Source organism: Vitis riparia, chromosome 10 (genome assembly GCF_004353265.1).
Source record: "Vitis riparia cultivar Riparia Gloire de Montpellier isolate 1030 chromosome 10, EGFV_Vit.rip_1.0, whole genome shotgun sequence".
NCBI classification, from domain to species: domain Eukaryota; kingdom Viridiplantae; phylum Streptophyta; class Magnoliopsida; order Vitales; family Vitaceae; genus Vitis; species Vitis riparia.
Genome location: NC_048440.1, coordinates 20349207 through 20364005, shown reverse-complemented (window position 1 = coordinate 20364005; position 14799 = coordinate 20349207). Strand labels below are relative to the sequence as shown.

General features: G+C 36.5%; 2 protein-coding genes and 1 pseudogene across 2 annotated transcripts; all 3 read left to right on the top strand.

Annotated features, from left to right (window-relative positions):
* Positions 1-44: 44 nt before the first annotated feature.
* On the top strand, positions 45-2689 carry LOC117923203 (subtilisin-like protease SBT5.4). Its single transcript, XM_034841430.1, has 6 exons — positions 45-49; positions 975-1217; positions 1347-1458; positions 1739-1952; positions 2121-2259; positions 2341-2689. Exons 1-6 carry the CDS (start codon positions 45-47, stop codon positions 2687-2689), a joined length of 1062 nt encoding a protein of 353 aa, XP_034697321.1.
* An 883-nt stretch (positions 2690-3572) lies between these two features.
* Positions 3573-8048, top strand: LOC117923714 (subtilisin-like protease SBT5.4). The gene is made up of 11 exons (XM_034842139.1): positions 3573-3677; positions 3805-3917; positions 4003-4100; positions 4339-4503; positions 5201-5303; positions 5462-5984; positions 6078-6175; positions 6300-6542; positions 6670-6781; positions 7079-7292; positions 7407-8048. The coding sequence occupies exons 1-11, from the start codon at positions 3594-3596 to the stop codon at positions 7955-7957; spliced, it is 2304 nt and encodes a 767-aa protein (XP_034698030.1). The 5' UTR covers positions 3573-3593; the 3' UTR covers positions 7958-8048.
* Positions 8049-8961: 913 nt separating this feature from the next.
* Positions 8962-12757, top strand: LOC117924141 (annotated as a pseudogene).
* Positions 12758-14799: the final 2042 nt, after the last annotated feature.

The following is a 14799-nucleotide window of genomic DNA, read 5'->3' as shown; positions in this document are numbered from 1 at the left end:
GAAAACGATGAGTTCATAAACGATGAGCTAATATCATCTTATAGATGAGGTCTATAGTTTAGATATTAAAGTGGCCAAAAGAAACTTGGTCTTGATATATGAAATTACCTAGATATCGATGATTAGGTGGTCTTTCAATTAATTGTAAGTGCAAACTCTATTATCAATTTTTATTTGTTTTTTTGGATTAATTAATTTGTGAAAACACATCAATCCCATGCATATACAAGCAATATCAATCTCACACAATGACACAAGATATAAAGTGGAAAAACAACTTAGCAATATATCATGTGTAAAAACAATAAGGCAAACTCTTCACCACAAATAATCTACTAAATACGAAAAAAATGGTTTATAAATTTATTTAATAGACAACACCTGCTCCATAAGAGAAAATACTATCCCTTAAAACCTTTATTAAGGTTGAAGCAATTTGAGTCCACACTCTTTTGATGGTTGAATGGTACTTTTAAGAAAAACTTGAAAGTTTTGAGAGATAAAAGCTCAAGCTTTGGGGGTATGATTATTGCTCTCTTAGGGTTTTTGTTTTTCAACATAATAAGCCCTTTTATATTTGAAAAACTCTAGACCTCAAATATGGAGAGTTTTCCCACTTTAAAACATTTCATAAATGGATTTTAATTTTAAAGTAAAAAATGGAATAGGAATCACTAAAAATCAATTAGATGTTTGAATCTTGAGGAGGCATTTGAACCCCTTCTTGGGCTTTTGAATGCTCTTCCTATGCTCTATCTCCATTTTTACAATTTTCATACTATCTTTCATGCTATTTCAAACTTAGGTTCACTCCCAATTACACTCTGGATCAGGTGGTCAAGACTCATCTGGTCATGTTGATTCTTTGTGCCTTCGGACTTTAAGAAAAGGGGATCATCAAATAGCAACAATTCATAATTTGTAGAGAAGGTTTGACTAGCTTTTGCTGCATTTGCTTTCTGTCTGTGTTGTAGACAACTTTGCTCTGTTGGATCCCTGGACCCAAAGAAGGTGAAAGGGAAGATTGTATACTGTCTGGTTGGTCTTAATGCAATTGTAGAGAAGAGCTGGGTGGTTGCTCAGGCAGGTGGCGTTGGGATGATTCTTGCTAACCATCTGACCACCACTGCGTTGATTGCTCAGGCCCACTTTGTTCCCACTTCACACGTCTCTGCAGCTGATGGTCTTGCCATTTTGTTATACGTCCAGACTACGAAGTAATGTTCTCTCTGTCTCTAAATGCTTAATTCCAGGTTCTTTGCTTCCTGATGCCATGTTAAATTCATTTTCTGAGATGGCCCATTTTAGTGTTTGAGGATTTTTTATTTTTGTTTTTTCTCATTCAGGTACCCTGTGGCTTATATCAGTGGTGCAACAGAAGTGGGTACGGTACCAGCACCAATCATGGCTACTTTTTCGTCTCAGGGCCCTAATCTAATCACTCCAGAAATCCTCAAGGTGGGTTACATATTATAGTCCCATGTAAATGAACCTACTTGTTCAGAGGAGATTTAGTTTTAGTATTTTTTTTCCACTCCTGCATTGGAAGACAAAACTCCTGCAAGTATCAAGAGTTGGTTTTGACATGAACCCCAACTGTCTATTGAGTGAAAAAAGTGGCAAGACTAGTTAGGAAGCATACCACAATATCTGAGGCAAGGGCTGTCGGTTGTTAAAACCATTTTCTTAATTTTCTTCTATTAATTTAAGATCCAACAATATTGATGATAATCTACAGCCTGACATCACCGCACCTGGAGTGCGAATTTTAGCTGCTTACACAGAAGCAAATGGGCCTACAGGTCTTCAATCAGATGATCGTCGTGTTCCCTTCAACATCGGATCTGGTACTTCAATGTCATGTCCTCATGTTGCTGGAACTGTAGGCCTTCTCAAAAAGATTCACCCCCATTGGAGTCCATCAGCCATAAGATCTGCAATTGTGACCACCGGTCAGTGCTATATGTCAAACTTTCAGTAGAGTTGCTATTTATAAAGTTTGTGCTGTTTAAAGGTTATTATTTACATGAACAACTGTTGCTTGACGTTGACTACAATATGGATCCCAGCAAGAACCAGAAGTAATTTGAGACAACCTATGGCGAATGGTACACTTTCAGAGGCAAACCCCTTCAACTATGGAGCAGGATATCTATCGCCTAACCGTGCAATGGACCCTGGCTTGGTCTATGACTTGACCACCACTGACTACTTGAACTTTTTGTGCTCTATTGGCTATAATGCAACCCAACTATCAAGGTTTGTAGACAAGCCATGCTAATGCCCATCAAAGCCCATGAGCCTTTTGGATTTAAACTACCCCTCAATTACCGTCCCCAGTCTCTCAGGCAAGGTAACAATGACTCGGACTCTGAAGAATGTTGGAACCCCAGCTACATACACAGTTCAAACTGAGGTGCCTAGTGGAATATCGTTGAAGGTGGAACCCAATACGCTTAAATTTGAAAAGATTAATGAAGAGAAAACATTCAAGGTGACACTGGAGGCAAAGAGAGATGGTGAGGGAAGTGAGTATGTTTTTGGAAGGCTCATATGGTCAGATGGAGAACACTACGTCAGAAGCCCTATAGTGGTCAATGCAACAACCATGCTTTTGATTGAACTTTATGTTACATCAAGTGTAAGGACCATAAATAAATCTATGTTTACCATGTGGAAGCATAGTTAATAAAAAAGACAGACCTTGAACTTCCCTTTGATCTAACATCTTCCATGGAAAACAATGGGCTTATAAACTTATGTCTACCAGAAAACTGTAATACCGCGATGCCTGAATCCTAGATATTAAAGATCCTGATATAAGATTTTCATTACATTGCCAATTTAAAAAGTACCAATACTGGAGATGGTGACATGAAACAACCACATTGATGAAGCAGAATTGGACTAGGAGCCTAACAAAGACATTGATGAAGCAGAATGGGACCAGGAGTAAGGACTACCTATTTTGGCAATATACATATCTAAACCAACCATGTCTGCTGTGTAGTTCTACTTCTAGGACACCTTGTCTGATCTATCTATCAGTTCCACAACATAAGAAAAAATGTATGAACTGAAATCTCCAACTGACTTATATAGTAATGACATTTTTTAAAGATAATGGAGTGAAAAAGATGATGAACATGTATCTTCTATAATAAACCTTTTCCTTCATTTGCTTGATTATGCATTTTCTCAAATTTTGCAACTTTTATCTGATTTTAGTTTAGTTATACATATTCACAAGGGTCTCTTTCAAAACCCCACTTGACATAAATATATTTCTTTAATCAATGATCATTATTTAAGGTAAATTTCTTTGAAGAGTTAGGTGGATCTGGGAAGAAATCAAATTTGGACATCAGATAGTGCTGGGTAAAATTTTCTAGAAGTGGACAATCATTTGCAGATGGTTCTTATTGATTAATATTACCTATCCATCATACATCTTTGATAAAAATATATAAAAATAATTAATAAATTATCCATGATTTGTGGAGGCAGACCTTTTATAAGGGATAGTTGAGACTCTCTTACTTGAAGAACATATAGCAGAGGTCCTAATTAACCACAAGGATACAGGGGATTAGATGGGGATTAGTAGAGACTCTCTTGTCTTTCTCTCTTTCATTGTCTTCGCTGTGATGCAATGTCCAACACTGGCTCTCAAACAGGCAAGCATTATTCTCTCTCTCTCTCCCTCCCTCAATTCTCAGTGGCTAACTACCTATCTTAGCTTGTTTGTATAGAACCTCATGTCATGTGATGTTACTTGATTTTTGTGTACCCCTTATTCTGCAGTCTTATGTGGTGTACCTAGGCAGTCATTCACATGGGGTTGAACCTACTTCTTCATTGCACTTCAGCAAAATAACCGATTCCTATTATGATCTCTTGGGTTCTTGCATGGGCAGGTGATAAAGCATTAATGTACTTATTAATTCCATCCTACTGGCTACTATATTAGTTGCTTAATTTCCACTGTTTTTGTTGCTGCAGCAAGAAGAAGGCACAAGAAGCAATTTTTTACTCTTACACAAGTTACATAAATGGTTTTGCTGCTGTCCTGGAAGATGAAGAGGCAGCTGAGCTTTCAAGTATTATACTGGCACACAACAGCACCTAAAGATACTTGAGTACTTTTGACAGTGATTTTAGGAAGTATTTTTAACATTTTTAATACTTAAGAGGTAAAAAATTTCAAGTGATAGATATACTAGAAACCCTTACAAGAATCATTGTCAAACACACTCTTACATTCTTTATAATTCTTCTCCTTCCCATTCTTTGATCTCTTTAAGCACTATAATCTTTCTATATTGTGTTTGAGTGCAGAGCAGCCAGGAGTTTTATCTGTTTTCTTAAACCAGAAAAATGAACTGCACACGACTAGGTCCTGGGAGTTCCTTGGACTAGAGAGAAATGGAGAGATTCCTGCAAATTCTATCTGGGTGAAGGCGAGATTTGGCGAAGACATCATTATTGGGAACCTTGACACTGGTAATCTTGATTGCTAGATAGCTTTGAGATTTGGTGAAGTATATAAATTTATTGACTCTTACAATGAGATATCTTCACTCAATAGCATTGCTGTTTTGAAATATTTCTCGGCTTGTCTTTCAGAAAAAGCTTCAGGAATCAATAAGCTAGCTAGGATTATTGCATGCTTACAGTGTAGAGATGGGGACTCCTTAACTAAACTGGCACCTAATCATATTAGCTGCAATCCTAATTGTGATGAATTTTGACTTAGTAAACAAGATTTTAACCATTTTAAATAGGTGCCTGATTAATCTGGCGCTAATTGTTGAGATTTCAAACTAGACGAAATAAATACTTTAGTTCGAGATGTGATCGATATTAATCAATTCCCTTTTAGGTCACTAATGAAGTTAACATTTGATATAAATTGAAATTAATTACGTAGTAGGTCAACCTTGAGCAATTACTTAAATAGAATTAAAAATTTAGCATAGGGTTATATTTATTCATTAGTAATTACTAGTGGCTTATATTAATCGATTCTCGGCTGCTATTTAGGTGATTAAAGGGTTAAAATAACTTTATGTTAAAGAAAATTTGACTCTTGATCATTTTCCTCCTCACAAGTTTGACATTAATCCACCCTTATTCATCAACTTTGGTCTTATTTTTCATTTTCCTAATGTTTTTCTAAATCCATGGTGGTTGAGAGTAGGTGTTTGGCCAGAATCGGACAGCTTCAATGACAAAGGAATGGAGCCAATATCATCCAAGTGGAAAGGTTACTGTGAGCCCAGTGATGGTGTTAAGTGCAACAGGTTTTCCCTCTTCACATGCTCTCAACGTGAACTCCACAAGAAACATTATATGCAAAAAAAAAAAATTTTGAGTAATTATGAAAAGGGAAAACAGAAACTTTCTTGTGTAATTAAGCAAAAGGTATTTTTGGTTGGTGTATGGAATGTTAAATGATTAGGAAGCTGATTGGAGCAAGGTACTTCAACAAAGGGTATGAAGCAGCCTTGGGGAGGCCGCTCGATTCTTCCTACCAAACTGCAAGAGATACAAATGGGCATGGCACGCATACACTGTCCACAGCTGGTGGTGGATTTGTTGGTGGAGCAAACCTCTTGGGTTCAGGCTATGGAACTGCAAAGGGCGGATCTCCTAGTGCTCGAGTTGCCTCGTACAAGGTTTGCTGGCCAAGTTGCTATGATGCTGATATATTGGCTGCCTTTGATGCTGCCATACATGATGGGGTTGATGTCCTCTCTGTTTCACTTGGAGGTCCTCCTCGTGATTATTTCTTGGACAGCATCGCAATTGGATCTTTTCAAGCTGTCAAGAAGGGAATTGTTGTTGTCTGCTCAGCTGGGAATTCTGGCCCCACGCCTGGGAGTGTTGAAAATTTGGCACCATGGATTATAACTGTTGCAGCTAGTACAATTGATAGGGATTTTCCCTCTTATGTCATTTTGGGCAATAACGAGCAATTCAAGGTGGCTAACAGTTTAGGAAAACATATTTCTTTTAGTTTTCATGGTCCGTAAATCCTTAAGTATATTTTTCTTGATTCAACTGTTTTGAATCAGGGCCTGAGCTTCTATACCAATAGTTTACCGGCTGCGAAGTTTTATCCCCTGGTATATTCTGTAGATGCTAGAGCTCCTAATGCTTCTGCAAGAGACGCGTAAGTAAACTGATCCTCCATTCAAATTCAATCTTGATCTTGTTAATTCTCATCACCAAGTCCTCCATCTCACTATATAGGTATGACTAACTCTTACTGTATTTGCTTTCTCTCAATGTTGTAGACTACTTTGCTTTGTTGGATCCCTGGACCCCGAGAAGGTGAAAGGGAAGATAGTATACTGCCTGATTGGCCTCAATGAAATCGTTCAGAAGAGCTGGGTGGTTGCTCAGGCAGGTGGCATCGGGATGATTCTTGCTAACCGTCTGTCCACTAGTACATTGATTCCTCAGGCCCACTTTGTTCCCACTTCATATGTCTCTGCAGCTGATGGTCTTGCCATTTTGTTATACATCCACATTACAAAGTAAAGATCTTTCTGTCTCTAAATGCTTAATTCCAGATTGTTAGCTTCCTGATACCATGTAAAATCCATTTCTGAGATGGCCCATTCTAGTGTTTGAGGAAAATTTTTTTATTGTTTTCTCATTCAGGTACCCAGTGGCTTACATCAGAGGAGCAACTGAAGTAGGTACAGTAGCAGCACCAATCATGGCTTCCTTTTCGTCTCAGGGTCCTAATACGATCACTCCAGGAATTCTCAAGGTGGGTTACAAATTATAGTCCCAAGTAAATGAACTAATAGTTCAGAGGAGTTTAATTTTAGCTTTATTCTTCCACTCCTGCATTAAAAGACTCTACTCCTGCAAGCATCCAGAGTTGGTGTTTAGCATGGTTTGGTGTTTGGCATGAAACCAACTATCCGCTGAGTGAAACAAGTAACAAGACTATCTAAGGATCATACCAAAAAATTTGGGGCAAGAAGTGTGAGTTGTTAAAACTATTTTCTTAATTTTCTTAACATTATTGTAAAGAACCAAATATACTGATGTTAATCTACAGCCTGACATCACCGCACCCGGAGTGAACATTTTAGCTGCATACATAGAAGCAAAGGGGCCTACGTTTCTTCAATCAGATGATCGTCGTGTTCTCTTCAACATCGTATCTGGTACTTCAATGTCATGCCCTCATGTTTCTGGGACTGTAGGCCTTCTCAAAAAGATTCACCCTCATTGGAGTCCATCAGCCATAAGATCTGCAATCATGACCACCGGTCAGTACCATATGTTAAAATTTCAGCAGAGCTGCATATTATATAGTTTGCGCTTTTTAATTATTGTTAATATGAACAACTGTTGCTTAATGTTGACTACAATATGGATCCCAGCGAGAACCAGAAATAATGTGAGACAACCTATGGCAAATGGTACACTTGAGGAGGCAAACCCTCTCAACTATGGTGCAGGACATCTCTGGCCTAACCGTGCAATGGACCCAGGCTTGGTCTATGACTTGACCACCATTGACTACTTAAACTTTCTGTGCTCTATTGGCTATAATGCAACCCAACTGTCAAGGTTTGTGGACGAGCCATATGAATGCCCACCAAATCCTATGAGCGTTCTGGATTTAAACTACCCCTCAATTACTGTCCCCAGTTTCTCAGGCAAGGTAACAGTGACTAGGAGCCTGAAGAATGTTGGAACTCCAGCTACATACACGGTTCGAACTGAGGTGCCTAGTGGACTATTGGTGAAGGTGGAACCTGAAAGACTGAAATTTGAAAAGATTAATGAAGAGAAAACATTCAAGGTGACACTGGAGGCCAAGAGAGATGGTGAGGGAAGTGGGTATATTTTTGGAAGGCTCATATGGTCAGATGGAGAACACTACGTCAGAAGCCCTATAGTGGTCAATGCAACCACGCTTCATATGTAATCATGCTTTTGATTGATCTTTATGTAATACATATGGGTAATTATAACAAATAAATCTATCTATACCATGTGGAATCAACAACAATAGAGGACAGACCTTCGACTTACTTTATCTAATATCTTCCATGGAAAACGACCAGATTGTTAGTTTATATCCTCCCTCTGAGTTCACTTTATTGAAGGACCTATTTGTGATTTTCATTGCAATGGCCGTCCCAAAAATACCAGTAATTGAGATGGTGAATGAAACAATATATCGATGGGAAGAATTGTAATGGGATGAACAAAAAAAAAACATTGAAGAGGCAGAATTGGACGAGGACCCATGAAACAATACCATTGATGAAGCAGAATTGGACAAGTAGTTAAGACTCTTGGAAAGTCAAACCTAATTTTTATTAAAATTAGAATTAGATTTAATTTCCACAAGTCAAAGAAAACATTTTATTTTGAATGTTATTCGTCCCACATGCTCTTCGACATCCAGACAAGTTCAGAGCGATCAGTCACCGTTCTCCCAAGTTCTTAATCGTTTCTCGGTCCACCAGTAATTACTAGTAATGACATTTTTTAAAGATAATGAAGTGAAGAAGATGATGAACATGCCACCTCAAGAATGCATATTAATTACAGATATCAATATTATACCTTTTCCTTCAATCCTAGTGAGGGTCTACGTCAAAACCCCACTTGACTCAGTTGCATTGGAGATGGGGAAATGAATATTAATATATTTACTTGGTCAATAAAGGTTAAGATTTGGAAATTTTCCTGTAGAGTTAGGCCGAGCTTAGAGATCAAATTTGGAGATCAAATGGTGCTGAGTAAAATTTTCTAGAAGTGTACAGTTCAGTAGCGGAAGCTTCCTATTGACTAGTATTACCTATCCATAAATGATTCTGCAATTTGAGGAAGGAAATCTTTGTAAAGGATAGTAGAGCCCCTCTTACTTGAAGAACATATAGCAGAGATTCTAATTAACCACAAAGGTACAGGGGGAAGTAGATGGGGATTATAAGTCTTCCTCTTTTCCTTCTCTCTTTCATCATCTTCTCTGTGATGCAGTGTCCAACACAGGCTCTCAAACAGGCAAGCATTATTCTCTATATCTCTCGATTCTCAAAGTGGCTATCTACCCACCTTAACATGTTGTATAGAACCTCATGTCGTGTGATTTTTTCCCCTTTTTCTAGTCTTAATTGGTGTACCTAGGTGGCCATTCACATGGAGCTCAACCTACTTCTGCATCGGACTTCAGCAGAATTACTGATTCCCATCATGATCTTTTGGGTTCTTGCATGGGCAGGTGATAAACATTAATAACTAATCAATCCCACAATACTGGCTACTATACTAGTTGCTTTAGTCCCATACTATTTTTGTTGCTGCAGCAAGAAGAAAGCACGAGAAGCAATTTTTTACTCCTACACACGTTACATAAATGGTTTTGCTGCTGTTCTTGAAGACGAAGAGGCAGCTGAACTCTCAAGTACTCTCTTGTCACACAACAGCAGTTATAGATCTCCATGGTTCAATTTTTTAAGCTCTATAATGTTTCTACATCGTGTTTTTGAATGCAGAGAAACCAGGAGTTGTATCTGTTTTCTTAAACCAGAAAAATGAGCTGCACACGACCAGGTCCTGGGAGTTTCTTGGACTAGAGAGAAATGGAGAGATTCCTGCAGATTCCATCTAGACAAAGGGAAAATTTGGAGAAGATATAATTATTGGAAACCTTGACACTGGTAATCTTGATTGCTAGCTAGTTTTGAGATTTGGTCAAGTATTAAAAGTTCATACTCTTTCAATGAGTTATCTCCATTCAATAGCATTACTCCTTTAAAATATTTCCTGGCTTACCTTTCAGGCAAAATTTTCGGGAATCTATGAGCTAGTTAGTGTTATTATATTGCATGTATGCAATGAATAGATGGAGACTCCTCAACTGCACCAGCACCAAGTCATATTAGCTGTCATCCTAATTGTTATGGTTTTTTTACCAAGTAAACAATATTTTTAATGATTTCTCCGACTTACTGGGCAAAAATAACTTAATTAGTAAAGAAAATCAGACTCTTAATCTTGTCCTAATGGCTTTCTCATGTTGGTTGAGTGTAGGTGTTTGGCCAGAATCAGAAAGCTTCAATGACCAAGGAATAGGACCAATTCCGTCAAAGTGGAAAGGTTACTGTGAGACCAACGATGGTGTTAAGTGCAACAGGTTTTCCCTCTCACCTGCTCTCAACCCCAACTCCACAAGAAATATTATGTGCAAAATTTTCTTGCGTAATTAAGAAAAAGGTGTTTCTTATTTTGGTTGGTGTGTGGATTTCCCAATGTTAAATGATTAGGAAGCTGATTGGAGCGAGGTACTTCAACAAAGGGTATGAAGCAGCCTTGGGGAAACCGCTCAATTCTTCCTACCAAACTGCACGAGATACAGATAGGCATGGCACGCATACACTGTCCACAGCTGGCGGTGGATTTGTTGGTGGAGCAAACCTCTTGGGTTCAGGCTATGGGACTGCAAAGGGTGGATCTCCTAGTGCTCGAGTTGCCTCATACAAGGTTTGCTGGCCAAGTTGCTATGATGCTGATATATTGGCTGCCTTTGATGCTGTGAACACACAATTTCATTCACATATAAATATTACAATTTTAGGCACATTAGTGTTAAGTCAGTACCAAACCCAACTAACACATCTAGCTTTTTCAAAAACAAATTCCACAAAATACGGATCTTCACACCTTTTCAACTAATTCTACTGTTAACAAAAGATACAAAAGATTTCTTAAAGTATCTAGAAAATTCTCAAATTCCAACAGATGCTGCCATACATGATGGGGTTGACGTCCTCTCTCTTTCACTTGGATTCCCTCGTGGTTATTTCTTAGACAGCGTAGCAGTTGGATCTTTTCAGGCTGTCAAGAATGGAATTGTTGTTGTCTGCTCCGCTGGGAATTCCGGACCCACGCCTGGGAGTGTTGAAAATTCGGCACCATGGATTATAACTGTTGCAGCTAGTACAATTGATAGGGATTCTCCCTCCTATGTCATGTTGGGCAATAACAGGCAATTCAAGGTGGGTCCTTTAATTCTAACAGTTTAGGAAAACATATTTCTTTTAGTTTTCATGGTCCGTATATCCACAAGTATATTTTTCTTGATTCAACTTTTGTGAATTGTTTTGAATCAGGGCCTGAGCTTCTATACCAATAATTTACCGGCTGAGAAGTTTTATCCCCTGGTATATTCTGTAGATGCTAGAGCTCCTAATGCTTCTGCAAGAGACGCGTAAGTAAACTGATCCTCCATTCAAATTCAATCTTGATCTTGTTAATTCTCATCACCAAGTCCTCCATCTCATTATATAGGTATGACTAACTCTTACTGTATTTGCTTTCTCTCAATGTTGTAGACTACTTTGCTTTGTTGGATCCCTGGACCCCGAGAAGGTGAAAGGGAAGATAGTATACTGTCTGGTTGGCCTCAATGCAATTGTTTAGAAGAGCTGGGTAGTTGCTCAGGCAGGTGGCATCAGGATGATTATTGCTAATCGTCTGTCCACCGGTGCAATTATTCATCGGGCTCACTTTGTTCCTACATCACATGTCTCTGCAACTGAAGTGGGTACAGTAGTGGCACCAATCATGGCCTCTACTTCGGCTCAGGGCCCTAATCCAATCGCTCCCGAAATCCTCAAGGTGGATTACAAATTATAGTCGAAATTAAATGAACCAATTGTGCGGTAGGAATCATATAAATTGTTAAGACCATTCTCTTAATTTTCTTGGCATTAATGTTAAGACCCAACACTATTGATGTCCATCTACAGCCTGACATCACTGCACCCGGAGTGAACATTTTAGCTGCTTACACAGAAGCAAAGGGGCCTACAGATCTCCAATCAGATGATCGCCGCCTTCCCTTCCACATCGTATCTGGTACTTCGATGTCATGCCCACATGTTTCTGGAATTGTAGGCCTTCTCAAAAAGATTCACCCTGATTGGAGTCCATCAATGATAAGATCAACAATTATGACCACCGGTCAGTACCATATGTTAAATTTTCATCAGAGCTGGATTCAGTCATATATTGTGTAGTTGTGCTGCTTCAAGATTATTATTAGTATGAACAACTGTTGCTTAATGCTGACTACCATATGGGTCCCAGCCAGAACCAGAAGTAACGTGAGACAACCTTTGGCGAATGAGACACTTGCAGAGGCAAACCCCTTCAACTATGGCGCAGGGCATCTGTGGCCTAACCGTGCAATGGACCCTGGCTTGGTCTATGACTTAACCACCACTGACTACTTGAATTTTCTGTGCTCTATTGGCTATAATGCAACCCAACTGTTAAAATTTGTGGACAAGCCATACGAATGCCCACCAAAGCCCCTAAGCTCTTGGGATTTAAACAACCCCTCAATTACTGTCCCCAGTCTCTCAGGCAAGGTAACAGTGACTCGGACCCTGAAGAATGTTGGAAGTCCAGCTACATACACAGTTCGAACTGAGGTGCCTAGTGGAATATCGGTGAAGGTGGAACCAAATAGACTGAAATTTGAAAAGATAAATGAAGAGAAAACATTCAAGGTGACATTGGAGGCAAAGAGAGATGATGAGGATGGTGGGTATGTTTTTGGAAGGCGCATATGGACAGATGGAGAACACTACGTGAGAAGCCCTATAGTGGTTAATGCAACCACTCTTCAGATGTAACCATGTTTGATAGAACTTAATGGAATACCATGCATAATTACCTTTCAGAATAATCGGAAAGATTTCATAAATAAAGCTTCAAAAAGTTGCAGATTCAACATTTTGAAGCCTAATTGGAGTCCAAATCAAATTTAGATCAAATGTGTTGAGGTGTCTTAAATTTCATTTTGAGCACACTTTTAATTGTTTGATATTTACTATTTTGATAATATTTTTTAAGGAGTATTATATTATGAGATTTTTTTTTTTATAAAAATGGGTTATGTTGTATATAATATCTCCATATGCTCACAAGAAAAAATAGGAAGGAATTTTAACAAAAAGAAATAGTTATTTTGGGTGTAATTGAAACTCTTGTATTTGAAAGTTTTATGATGACAACGGCTCCTTTGAATATAATGAGTTAGATTTTTTTAATGGATATAATCACATGATTGAACCATAAATATAGTGAGTTGATCTCCTTTATTTTATGGATATAATCATATTAAAAAATGTTTTTTTTAATAATTTCTTATTTTCTTTTTTATTAGTTACTTGATTTGAAAGTTTTATGATGACAACGGCTCCCTTGAATATAATGAGTTAGATTTTTTTAATGGATATAATCACATGATTGAACTATAAATATAGTGAGTTGATCTCCTTTATTTTATGGATATAATCATATTAAAAAATGTTTTTTTTAATAACTTCTTATTTTCTTTTTTATTAGTTACTTGATTCTATATAACAATTTCGTGGCATAAAAAAACCAAATTGTAAAATATTTAGGCCAAATACAAAATAATAAGATTTTTCAGAATGGTTTCCAGTACAAATCGTGAATATAGATCATACTTTCATTGTAACTCCACTCTACCATTCTCACCTTGACATAGATATTGGTTGAATTAGTTCACACCCCCTCAAACCTTTGACCTACATTTAGATTGAATTAGTTACCATTGGCATTAATTAAATCAAATTAAATGTCCTAAAAAGAATTTTTAGATAATGTACACCAACATCAATTTTCATGTTTTGTTACAGATTTTTAATATCTAAAAAACATTGTATGGTTTGATTTTTCCAATTTTGAAATTTCTGATGTTTGGTTAATGTCATTAAGATGGAATTTAGAAAAGAAAGTGTATAAATGAAACATTTTTAGCACATCTTATATTTAATACCCTCCAATATCTCATTAATCCATTTTAGGAATGCTTTTTCATTCTTTCAATCCATTCCACAAACATTTGTCTATATAACAAAAGAAAAAATGCAAGATATGTGATAAAGAGGTAGCAAATTGTGTGTGAAATATTGTTACTTTTAATGGGATTAATTAATTATTTATTAATTTTACATGTATTTAATAACTTGGCTTGCTACTTGGACACTATATGAGAAGCCTATAGTGGTTAATGCAACCACTCTTCAAATGTAAACATGTTTGATTGAATTTTATGCAATGTCATTACCTTAAATTATAGTATGTGGAATCACCATTAATGAAAAGGACAAGACCTTAACTTCATTTTGATTTAAGATTTTTCATTTTTTTTAAAATAGCAAAAAAAAATATATCCTCATTAGAAAATTTTTAATGATTAAATTTTATAGAAGAAATTAATTTTTTTTAACAATTCCACAATTTCCCTAATAAATTTTAACATTTTTTAAATAATTAATATAAATTAGTTGAGAGTGATGAAGCATTTTATTTAAAAATTATATATAATATAAGAAGTGTTATTGAAAATTTACAATTATTCAATAAAATATAAAAAATAAAAAGTTTTAGAAGTTTCAAAATGGGGAGAACTGATTATTAAAATTTAAGAATATATATATATATATATATATATATATATATATATATATATATATATATATATTAATCCTAATAATATATTTCATATAATTTTGGATTCTATTGAAAAATAAATAAATTTACAAGAGAAGGTTTTTTTTTTCTCCCTTGATATGAGCATACATAATTATTTTTTTAAATTATAAAGATTATTAAAACTTATATTCATAAATTATAATTTTTCTTATCAAATTAATTGTCTTACAAAATTAATTTTTCATAAATTTAGGAACTTGCTTTCCACACAATTTAATTTAATTT